General features: G+C 44.6%; 1 protein-coding gene across 1 annotated transcript in view; it reads right to left on the bottom strand.

Moving 5' to 3' along the window:
* The window catches only part of LOC145407513 (electron transfer flavoprotein beta subunit lysine methyltransferase-like), a 108,433-nt gene that overhangs the window by 59,732 nt on the left and 35,938 nt on the right, over positions 1-12,763 (bottom strand). The window contains exon 5 of the mRNA XM_080278437.1: positions 11,652-11,782. Within this exon, the coding sequence (XP_080134563.1) occupies positions 11,652-11,782 (131 nt within the window). The remainder of the gene's footprint in view (positions 1-11,651; positions 11,783-12,763) is intronic.

Below are 12,763 nucleotides of genomic sequence, written 5' to 3'. Positions count from 1 at the left end.
TGATCAAAACTGTGTTCCTGCAGTGCTAGTGGTCAGCTGAGTGTGATTTACTGTAATTCTGAGTGATTTATTGTCTTATTTATGGGGCAAATAAGGTGATCACGTCTGGCAAGGGTGCTGCACGTGGCGGTGCTAATGATGATAGCAGTGCTCAAGGAGTGCCTCTGAAGGTGCTGGTGGTGATGGGAAGGCTAATTGGCCATGTAAAAGCGTATCCATGGATGTGTAGCTGGATATTCTGAAGCGTCTTGATAAAGGCCAGGGTGTGTGTGCTATCGCCTCTGCTCTCTACCCGCCGCAGTTGATGGTGTCCATCATCCTGAAGAGGGGTGCTATTCTGGTGTCGGACATCATTTCCATGATGAGTTGTAGTCTCACACTATTTTTACATATTACATACAAAGTGTTTAAACATAATTAACAAGTGTGTAATATAGTGTGATGATAATCAACCAAGCATCATCTTACTATAAGTGTGGCATGGGAAGGATGAGCGATCAGACTTTCAGAGCCCAGCATTTTCTATCAAAAACAACGAGGGTAAAGGGAAGGTGATAGAGAAATATGAAATGTATATATGTTTAAAGTCTTGGGGGAAATATTTACCCTGTTGATATACTTTAATGTAATTAGTACTACTTTACTGAGGAGTATAATGTGTATGGGAAAGTTGTGATGCTTCTATTCATGTATAAATCCCAGCTGTCTGTGGGGTTTGGCACCTCTGTATATGCTGACCTCAGCGCTACTCCCAGAGGGGACGCCGGCCAGCTAGGGCAGAATGCACTTATCATTCAAACGAGAGGGATGTATTTATTCTGAGCTCTCTCTGTGTTGCAGTTGTATCTTTCTGTGGCCAATAAAGTGAGATAAATCTACTCAGTTTTCAGTTTACCAGCACACTCTATCTCTACAATTCTTTCCACAGGATCTACACCGATTCCAACCATCTCCAGTGTGGATGAAGTCATTTGGTAGAGTGTCAGCTGGAAGTGACTTCAACCAGGCAGTACGTTATATCTTGATAACCTTGCTTGGAACAGTGCAGCCACGTCTAAGCTGATATATATATATTGGTGATTAGCTGTGGGGTTTCCAGTAAGCTGATAATTAGTGACTAGTTGAGGAATTACTACAAGCCGACACGTAATACTGGCATTCAGTGCTGGGATACGAAAAGGTGCTAAAGGGATTTCTGCAGTGAAAACCCCTTGCAACTGCTCATGATCCTGCAGTTGAAATAGAAAATCTTACTCTCCTGTTGCAAAAGGGACTAATTGCGAAGCGAGTAAGTGGAGCAGATATATCAGAGTACAGTACAATCCCAGCAATCCGGTATCCAGACAAACGGAATACCCAGAACAACGGGAAAATTCAAGGGCTGGTAAAAATGTCAGTAAGTTATAACTGTGCGCCAATTTGAATGGACCGCCAAACCGCCGTTTGATTGTGTCACACGAGGCTGGGGGAAGTCAGACAAAACGAGGTGAAGGCATTTCCGGCTGATGTAAATCCCTAGCAAATCCTCTTAACCACCCCTCCTCTCCCCCTCTTTCTCCTACTTGAATTCAGTCATCCTCCACACCTTCCAAAAATCACCAGTCTGCGTTTTGCCACCAGACAGTAAACAAGGTCTCTTGCTATTGTGTTCCTCTGATAGACGGTAATTTGTACACTGCAAAATGCCTAAAGTGCAAACTAAACATAAGCGTATCGTTTTTACCTTGAAACAGAAGCTGGACATATGCAACAGACTTGAAAAAGGCGAACATTATAAAACACTAATGGCTGAATAAAAATGTTAATAGGAATAAAAGTTTACTTTGTTGGAAGAAAAATAAATAAATAATATGCCTGCATTTCATACGTACATCATTTATTTTATTTTCTGCAAAACAGCTGAGTGGCGGGTGAGGGGTGGAGTGATGGAGGTCAGGTAGGGAAGAAGAAGAACAGGCGGAAACGTAAACAAACTCACGTGGGGGCACAGGTGTTGTGATAATTCTACAGTGCAGTCTTAACACATCATCAGTTCACTAATAAATGTTCAAGCTTTTATTTCTATATTTTATTTTTCAATTTTTATGAGTACAGTACATATAATGAATACAGTAATTCGGTAAACAATGGACTGGTGTAATTTGCAGTACTGCTAGTTGCTAGACATTGCACGCACGTGCGTTATGACCATGGTGTGTGTTTACAAGGCAGTTTTTCAGGTGGAATCTCTTAGTGTAACCCCTAATGTGACTGGTGAGTACCTGAACTGTATTTACTGCTGTGATAGCCTTTGTATAGATTTGACTTGAAAATCAGAAATACGGGAAAAATCTGTAACCGGGAAGGTAAATTCCCCAAGCCACCCGGTTAACTGGGATTGTACTGTATTTAATCTCTTTCTCTCTCCATCTCTGCCTGAGCGAGATATCTCTACCTTCAAGCGCGAACTGGCAATTATCTCGCTCTCGCGACCGAGGCCAGTGCGGTGAAGGGTGGTATTGTCAAGACACATCTGGCAACTCTGGCAGCGGAGGCTGGAGTGAGGCAGGGCGAGTGTCTGGTTGTGGGCTGTGTGGCTATATGTGTGCGGTGTCTCGCAGTCACCTGAGGACCAGCGTGGGGACAGGATCATCGTGTGGTTGGAAAAGAAACCTGGCGGAGTGTGTGGACTTGCAGTACTAATCTACCAGGAACTTCAGCATCATCTGACACCCATGTAGTGTACATGCACAGAGAACCTTCAGACACACTTTTTAAGCAGCACATGTTCGGTAATGTGTGTAAAAATAAAGGTTTCTCAGTTTCCCCTAAATAGATACATTTTCTGTACATATTGTCTGTGTCCCATTCCTATTGCAAAAAGCCATAACTAATCTATCTGTGTCAGTTTAATTTTTCCTGTGACTGGGAAGGGAATAAATTCTGACAAGGTTCGATGGATACAGCGAAGAAGTGGGGATGAAAATTAAGGGGAGATTCAAACAAACCAACCACAACGGAAAGTGAATCAGACTCAGAATTGTGTGAGTGGACTGAAACTCTGGACAAGGACATCCAAACTTTACGTAGTGAGGGACATATTGGGACTGGAGATAGTCAGGACACTTCTGAGGAACTGGACAGTGGGGACTTGAATGCTTTACATTTGCGTTCTGGTTGTTCTTGTTCTACAGTTCCTGAAAGTTCAGTTAGGTCCAAAATGGCCACTAGTCTTGCTAATGAGGGTACTCCTAGTGGAGAGACTGGGGACGTTGAACAGGCTACAACAGCACCCGCGGTCACTCAGGATACTCAAGGTCCAATAATCTCTGTTAGCTATGCAACTACTCACACACCCACTTACACCTCAGACATGTTCAGTACACCATTAACCTTTGGACAGCAAGGACAAAACCATTTATTTGTTAATGTTCCTTATGCTAAACCATGGGGCATGGATACTAACAGAACTGGCATGCAAACCCAGGATCCTTCTGCTAATCCATGGGGTATGAATACTAACAGTATTGGCATGGAAACCCAGGATCCTTCTGCTAATCCGTGGGGCAAGAATTCCAACAGTATTGGCATGCAAACTCAGGTGAATTTTTCTTCTGCATGGCATGAACCTATTATGGCAACCACTTATCTTAACCAGACCAAGGCTAAAAAGCCAAAGGTACAACGATGGTGTGATATCCATGGGCAGTGTCCTCATTCTACGGACTATTGCCCAACTGTTCTTGCCAATCGGGAAAAACTGGGTAACCAAGTTAATTCGGGGAAAGCTCAGGGCCGCACGCAAAAGTAAATAAAATCGTACACACGTATGAAGCCTCAAGAGCAGAGATGATGGCAAAACAACACAAAGGTAGTCAAGAAAAGATGTTGGAGATAGGCCAGAAAGTTATGATCAACTTCATTGTTCGAAAGCTTCAGGAAAAATATATTGGTAGGAGAAGGGTTCTGTATTTTGTTTTTCCTGATTTGGAAAAGGCCTTTGACAGAGTCCCTAGAGAGGTGGTGAAGTGGGCAATGAGAAAGCTTGGCTTGGAGGAGTGGCTGGTTAGGGTGGTTATGTATGTGGGTGCTCACACCCAGGTAAGAGTGAATGGAGATTTGAGTGATGAGTTTTCTGTGAATGTTGGTGTGCATCAAGGGTCAGTTTTGAGTCCCATGTTGTTTATCATGGTACTTGAAGCCCTTTCACGTGACTTTAGAAATGGACTCCCGTGGGAGTTGTTGTATGCTGATGATTTGGTGTTGATTGCAGAGAACGAAAGGGAGGCGGAGGAAAGGTTTAGGAAGTGAAGAGAGGGTATGGGGCACAAGGGTTTAAGGGTAAATGCAGATAAAACAAAAGTGATGACATCTAGGGTTGGTGGCGGTACTGTCAAAGACGAGGGAGAGTGGCATGTGCAGTTTGCCACGAGGGCGTGGGAAGTAATTCCATCTTGTGCGGTGTTTGTGATAAATGGGTGCACAAGAGATATAGTGGTATCAGAGGTAGACTGCGAGATAATGCTGATTTTATGTGTACGGCGTGTCAGAGAGCAGGTGGAGATTGTCAGACATGAAAGGATTGAACTTGCTGGTGAATCTCTTGAGTGTGTGGAAGAGTTTTGTTATTTGGGAGACATGTTGTGTGCTGGAGGTGGGGCTGGAGCTAGCTCTGTGGCTAGGGTGAGAAGTGGTTGGAAGAAGTTCAGGGAGCTCTTGCCTCTCCTGACATTGAGAGGACTCTCTCTACATGCTAAGGGGTCTTTGTATGCAGCATATGTTAGGAGTGTAATGCTGTATGGTAATGAGACCTGGGCAGTGAAGGAGGAGGATATTCGCCAGTTCAGACATACAGAAATGACAATGATTAGGTGGATGTGTAGTGCTTCCCTGCGTCCAAGGTCTGGGGGGGGCTGGGTTTACGTTGGAAGAGTTGAGAGGTTGGATGGACTGGAGTGTATTGGTGTTGTGATGAAGAGAGGTAGATTGAGATGGTTTGGACATGTGGAGAGGATGGGGGATGATAATTGGGTGAGGAAGGTGAGAAGTTTTAATATTGGGGGTGGGGTTATGAGGGGTAGACCGAAAAAGACATGGGACGAGGTCATTAAGTGTGACCTCAGGGTTAAGGGACTGAACAGGGAGGCTGCAATGGATCGTGCAGCATGGAGAGCCGCCATTAGGTGACCAAGGCCGACGCATGCAAGCATGTTGGAGCCTTTGAAAACGAAAACATCAAGTTACAACAACCCCGAGAGACCTTCCAAGCTCAAACCTAAGTTCTGCGGACAATATACCATTGTGGAACACGTGTGTGGACATACTTATTGAATAAGGGATGATGCTAATGGAACTCAGGAGGTAGTACATGCCGACAGGATCAAACCAGTAAGTCAAGAGCTAGGTCTAACTAACCAATTGTCTGATGTGTTGTCCCGTCTTCGTTGCAGTCTACGTCATAGTCTGTACCTGTCCCTAACCAAGAGTAACGCAGCAAGCTTCGATCCCACAGCAAGAGCGATTAAGGGAGTATCTTCTCTTGCAGAAAATGTGGCTTGCACTTATACTCCTCTTGCATTGCTTGGAGTGGACCTATGGAATGACGTCGGACACAGAAACGACTGTGTTGATGCCAGGAGCACTGAAGAGCCCACTTGGAGAGGTAATGGTAACAGAGGATGCAGTATGCATCTCTATCCAATGGAAGGATATCTCCAAGCTCCAGATACTGTTAAAGAGGTCTCTAAGGGATTGTTTCACCTCAGACAGCACCTGTTGGAAGTCAGCAAGTCATTTAACCGATACCCACAGTTGACGACCTCAGACAGTGAAGCTCTGTTACAAACCTTGCATGGTATAACCGAGATTCACACTGGACATATAGACAGGCTCACAGGCAGGCTCACTAAATTACATGTCGCTTTACCTAATGCAAATTCTGATCTTACCAAGCACGTCCAAGCATGTACTAAGAGAGGACTTGTGGATCTCCTAGGTATCCTGTCTCAAAAGCTCTTTGGTACAGTGCTAGACAAGGATGTAGTGCAATTGGGTAGACAGATGCATGATTTGTCATTGGCAGCTAAGGCAAACAACAGGCTAATCGTACACACGTATGAACAGTTAGGTGAGTTCACAAACAATGTTAACGAGATAATTAAGACTACCAACCATCTCGTAGGAGTTGTGAACAACATCCAAATCAACTTACCAACCCAGGCTAACTTAGTGTTAATCACTGAGTACTGTACTTACATGCTTTCGATGAGTCAACCACTGGTTTGGAGTCGCACGCAGCTAATATGGTGGACGGCTTAATCGATGCAAGATTGAATAGGGTTAATGCTTTATTGATTCCTACTCACATTTTGATCAATGCTCTTGACGTAGCTATGGTGAAGCATGGATTTACGCCACTTTTTGGTATGAGTCAACTGGAATATTATTACCCATTGTTAGAGGCCCAGTTGACCCATGATGGCATCCTGATACTAGTACCTATGAGGAATGCTGTAACATAACATGCATGGCGGTTCATTCCTTTCCCTTTTGCTACTACTAACAATACACTTGTCAATCTGAATGAGGGACCAGAGGTGCTAGTTGTGTCAGATGACAAAGGGTATATAGCAGAAATGACTGTGGATGAATTTGAGAAGTGTAAGGCCTCATTTCTTGATTTCCATGTATGTCCTGCTTTCCATTTTGTCTTCATTCCATCAGGGGTAGAGAAGTGTAATATGACCTTGTTGGACATATACACTTCTGCACTGCAACATTGCACTTTCCAACCCATTCATCTGAAGTCAGTTTTCCATGCTCATGTACATGTGAAACAATACTTCTTCATTCCTGAGACAGAGGACATAACACTCACATGTGCCTCACAAAACCAGTTCCTTACGGTAAAGGGTTACTATGTTGCACCCGATTATTGTGAGTTGCACAGTAAAGAAATAGCAGTTCTACCTAACAAGCACCATCTAGTCTTGTCGTTGAACTTCTCATCCCAGTTACGACCATTTTTATCTTCATTCAATGTTTCTACCTTGAATATGAACAGGCTGTCTCATGTGCTCAAAGAGATACAGTTCCTCTCCCACCTGAACAAGACTGATTTAGAACCATATGTACTGTCCTATCTCCCTTCATACCTTTCTCCTTCCTATTTTGGTCCTGGCATTGGTCTTCTACTTATTGTGGTCTTGTCCTGTGTTTGTTTGGGGCTAATATCTACGAGGCCGAATGAGAAACCCACCAAAACCACAGATTCATACTCACGGATCGCAAATGGACTTGCCTGAATAGTTAGCTACCCTACACGCTGGTTAGGCTACATGGTAGTTAGGACAACAATGTCAACGGGGACGTCAAAAAGGTGTGGCCGAGCAATGTTCTGGTGCCGGACATCGTTTCCGTGATAAGTTGTAATCTCACACTATTTTTACATATTACATACAAAGTGTTTAAACATAATTAGCGAGTGTATAATACAGTGTGATGATAATCAACCAAACATCATCTTACTGTAAGTGTGGCATGAAAAGGATGAGCGATCAGACTCTCAAAGCCCAACATTTTCTATCAAAAACAACGAGGGTAAAGGGAAGGTGATAAAGAAATATGAAATGTTTATATGTTTAAAGTCTTGGGGGAAATATTTATCCTGTTGATATACTTTAATGTAATCAGTACTACTTTATTGAGGAGTATAATGTGCATGGGAAAGTTGTGATGCTTCTATTCATGTATAAATCCCAGCTGTCTGTGGGGTTTGGCACCTCTGTATATGCTGACCTCAGCGCCACTCCCAGAGGGGACGCCGGCCAGCTAGGGCAGAGCACACTTATCATTCAAACGAGAGGGACGTATTTACTCTGAGCTCTCTCTGTGTTGCAGTTGTAACTTTCTGTGGCCAATAAAGAGAGATAAATCTGCTGTTTTCATTTCACCAGCACACTCTACCTCTACAATTCCTTCCACAGGATCTACACCAATTCCCACCATCTCCAGTGTGGATGAAGTCATTTGGTAGAGTGTCAGCCGGAAGTGACTTCAACCAGGCAGAACGTTATATCTTGATAACCTTGCTTGGAACAGTGGAGTCACGTCTAAGCTGATATATAAATTGGTGATTAGCTGTGGGGTTTCCAATAAACTGATAATTAGTGACTAGTTGAGGAATTACTGCAAGCCGACACAGTGCTGCCATCAAGGTGCTGCAGGTGAAGTGGCCACTCTGATGGTGTCTCCCCTCACCAGGACCCAGGGACCATCGATGGATGAGATGGAGACCTGGGAAGAGGACGAGAACTGGAGGAAGGTGCTCCTTGGTATGTCTGTCATCTGCACCATGGTGCTCTCTCTGTGGAAAGAGGTGATGGCAAAGCGCGGCTTGGAGGAAAAGAAAGCGTTTAAAGCCAGCAATGGCTGGTTTGACCGGTTTATGAAGCGCAATGGCTTGTATCACATGAGTATGTCTAGGAAGGTGGCAAGTGCTGACCAGGAAGCCATAGCGGCATTCCCTGCTACGCTGAAAGCGCATATTGAGGAAGAAGGCTACAGCGCGAAGCAGGTGTTGAACTTCCATGAGACGGGCCTCTTTTGGAAGAGGATGTCTTCCAAGGCATTCCCTACAAAAGAGGAAACATCTGTGTCGGGGTTCAAGGCTGCCAAGGACTGGCTCACGCTTGTCCTGAGGGGCAATGCAGAGGGCGACTTGAAGCTGAAGCCGCTCCTTGTCTACCACTCCAAGAAGCTGAGTGCACTGTCTGGCTACACCAAGGAGGACTTAGGAGTGATCTGGAAGTTAAACACAAAGGCCTGCTGGCCTCTGCCATCTCCTCATCCTACTTTCACTCCTGCCATCTCCTCATCCTACTTTCACTCTTGCCTCTTGCCAGCCCTGCAGAAGTATGCCGCCAAGAATAGCCTGGCCAACTGGTTTCTCTGTGGTAGACAATGCTCCAAGCCATCCACCTGCAACCAATGATTGGGCCACTAACAATGAGGTGGTCTTCCTGCCCCCCAACACCATAGCACTGCTGCAACCTTTGGACCAGGGCGTCATCGCTATATTAAAGGCATACCACCTCTGCCATACAACGCAGCAACTGGTCCAGACATGCAATGCAGACAACCGGGCATCTGTGAAGATGTTCTGGCACGGCTACAACATCAGGAACGCCACAGAGAATGTCACACTTGGCTGGACGAAGATTAAGCAGCTCATGATGAACGGTGTGTGGCACAAGCTCTGGCCCGAGAGGGTGCACTCGTTCACTGGTTTCACGGGGGAAGTGAGAGTTCAATATGTGCAGCAGGTGCAACAGGACATCAACGAGCTTTTCAATAAGGCTGGCTTCCGTGACACTGATATGTAGGACCTGGAAGTGGTGTTGGAAAGCCACAAAGAGGGGATCTGTAATGAGGAGCTCATAAACATGGAGTTGCTTTGTGCCTACCAGGAGTCAGAGGATGAAGCCATGCAAGAGTTGCCAGTAATGGATCTGAAGACCCTGAAGGAGATGGTCTCCCTTAGCGACCTAGCAGTCACCATCATGTGGGATAAGGACCCTTTCCCAGGGATGAGTAGAGGTGCTGTGCAACACATCAAGGAGGGCATGCGGATATACAGGGAGCTATTGGATGCGAAGAAGGCAGCCAGGCAGACTACCGTCACCACTTCCTTCAAGCGTGTCCCTTCCTCAATGTCCACCTCTTCAGATGAGCCCAGGCCATCCACCTGACAAGCATCTCTGCAGCCCTCCACCAGCTGAGGAAAACGTGCTGTGCAACTGGTGATAGATGTCCCATCAAGCAGTTCCACGTCTCCATCCTCCTTGCCTCCTTCATCTCCGCTTTCTCACTCTCTCACCACCTCGCTCTCCTGCTACCTCCACATCACATCAGCCATCGTATCAGTCTCCTGCTACCTCCACACCATGTCAGCCTTTGCATCAGTCTCCAGCTGCCTCCACACCACGTCAGCCATTGCACCAGTTTCCCACTGCCTCCACACGTCAGCCTTCGCACCAGTTTCCCACTGCCTCCACACCACGTCAGCCATCACACCAGTTTCCCACTGCCTCCACACCATGTCAGCCATCACACCAGTTTCCCACTGCCTCCACACCATGTCAGCCATCGCATCAGTCTCCCGATACTCTCACACCGCCTTGCCCGCCATCCCCCCCCACACGCTCTCCCTCGCCCGATGTAAATGGGTTTGGGAGGTTTGAGGACAAATGAGTGCCCAGGGGCACCACAAGTCCCCTAGTCTCAGGGGGAATGCTGTGCCCAGGAAGATGACCAGGACCAGACGAGGAACTGAGTATATGATGAGAGCTGTTTGTTGATTTTAACTAATTTTGATTTTTATCAGATTCTGGTGATATTTTAGACTTAATTTTTGTGTTCAGGTTGACTTATAAACCGTTTTTAGACTTAGAACAATGTGTTTTAGTCATAGGTGGGGTGAACATTCTCATTTTTGGGTATAAAGTAGTGTAGTTTACAATGTTTCATTTTTTCCAGACTTGTTTTTGATGATTTCCAGATTTTTTTTTTTTTTTTAGTCTAGGTGAGTTACAAACTGCTTTTAGGCTTAGTTTAGCTTGTTTTAAAGCTATCTGGGGTTTAGGTGAGCTAGAAACTTGTTTTTGGACTCATCTGGGTGGGTTTTGGACTTCGTTGGGGGAGGGGGGGATCCCTAGGCTCCCTATACTTTCTACAATATCCCCAGTAACTGTTATCCCAGCTCAGTGATGGGTTTTCCCAAATGCATCTCATCATCATAACAGGGACGGCCTGAACTATGATAACATTGTACTCCTATGATGCCACAGTTAATTGAAAGCACACTAAAGAATATGCTGAATATACACTAAATAGGAGTGAGCTTAATATAACTAAAGAGAAAGCTTAATATACACTAAGAATAAGCTGAATATACAGTAAATAAGAGTAAGTTTAATATACAGTAAATAACTCTAAGTTTAATATACACTAAATATTAGTAAGCTTAGTATATACTAGATTAAGCCTAATACATCCATCCATCCATCATCCAATTGTACATTGCCCCATGAGGAGTGTAGGAGCCTGGGGCTAGGCAGTTGGTCCTGACATTTAAGATGAGAGTGACCAGCCTCACTCATCCCTGAGTGGCATTACATGAGCAATCAACCCCAACCACCCCTTGGATATAAACCTTCACCGGCTCAATCCAACTGGAGCGCAATAATTACCCACTAAACTACCAGGCGCCAAAATTTGATTATATGGTTACCACCCAGCATAGTAAATGGTTTCCTGGTGTACAGGAAACCATTTGGGTTGTCATTCAGTGTAGAGTCACCCACAGGCAGAAGGAAGAGGAAAGAATGAAGGAAAGAAAGACAGAAGAGGGAGTGTAAAGTCACCCATAAGCAGAAGGACAAGGAAAGAATGAAGGAAAGAAAGACAGAAGAGGATGGAAGGAAAGAAGGATGGAGGAGAGGAAAGGGCAGACACCCGAGAGCAGCACTACATCGAGTGAATGGATGGTGATTGCCCCCACCTACCAAATAAGCTTAATACACTAAAGATAAACTTAATATACTGGTATACTAAATAAGAGTGAGCTTAACATACACTAAATGACAATGAAATGCACCGATAAATCTACATACCCTCATCAATGTCATTGAAAGTTACATGCTTGGCACTGGCTTTCTTTGCTAACAGTCCACCTGCTCCACATCCACAGCCAAAATCAAGTACCTTCTTCTTTCTTACTAAGTGGGAGTTGTCAAGAATGAACCTGCATGAGAAAAGTACAAAATATATAAAAAACTTCTGCACAGGTAAGTAAAAATCCATCATAGTTTTGCTGCCTTATTTATTCCCTAAATTATAAACAACCCCTTCAATCATGGTAATTTTAATTTTACTCTTGCTAGCTCCTAACAAACTTATTAAGCCACTTTTGAACTGCAGAGGTTTGATACAGTCTTCACTCACCCCTCCACGACAAGTTTATCCAACCCTGAATAAAAGCATCTGGAGGTAGCTACAATATCTATCTATCTATTGCCAGATGCCACAATCCCGTAAGGGGTGGCAATTCGACTTTGAGTTATTTGTTTTATGGGGAGGGGCACTAACCCTCCGCCAACCCACTTGTTGACATGTAAGGAGCATGTGTGGTTTGGTTATATGGTTACCACCCAGCGTTGTAAATGGTTTCTTGGCTTACAGGAAACCATTTGGCTTGTCACTCAATGTAAAGCCACCTGTAAAGGAAAGAAAAGCAATAAGAACTGACAGGTAAGATGGGAGACATCGGAAGAGAGGAGGGCAGGCACAGAAAAAGAATGATAAAGGCTAAGGAAGACGTAGGCAGCACTACATCAAGTGAGTGGACGATGGTTGCCACCACCTACAATAAAAGAATTAAAATACATCACTGGACTTTATGGGTGGTGGTAGGTGGAGACGCCCAACATCAACTCACTTGATGCAGTGCTCTCTCTCTCTCTCTTTCTAGGTGACTAAACTGAGGCCTGTATTCTAGTCAGGTATGGAAGCTCCCTAGCACCTCTTCCTCAATGATTTATTATCCAAATTACCCAACCTCTTGTTTGCTTTTATACTTTACTATGATAGCATAACCATCAAACAAGAATATACTAATGGAGCAGAATAAAAAATAAACCAGTAAGGAGGAAGTGTTGTGAGCTTCCCAACTGCACAAGAATACCACCCTGAGTGACTAAGCCAAATCGTTTCTTGAATCCCAGGA

The sequence above is a fragment of the Coenobita brevimanus genome, chromosome 73 (genome assembly GCF_032717465.1).
Source record: "Coenobita brevimanus isolate Jiangsu-jjx chromosome 73, ASM3271746v2, whole genome shotgun sequence".
NCBI lineage: Eukaryota > Metazoa > Arthropoda > Malacostraca > Decapoda > Coenobitidae > Coenobita > Coenobita brevimanus.
Note: the sequence above shows the minus strand (reverse complement) of the source record. Positions and strands in the feature narration are given on the sequence as shown.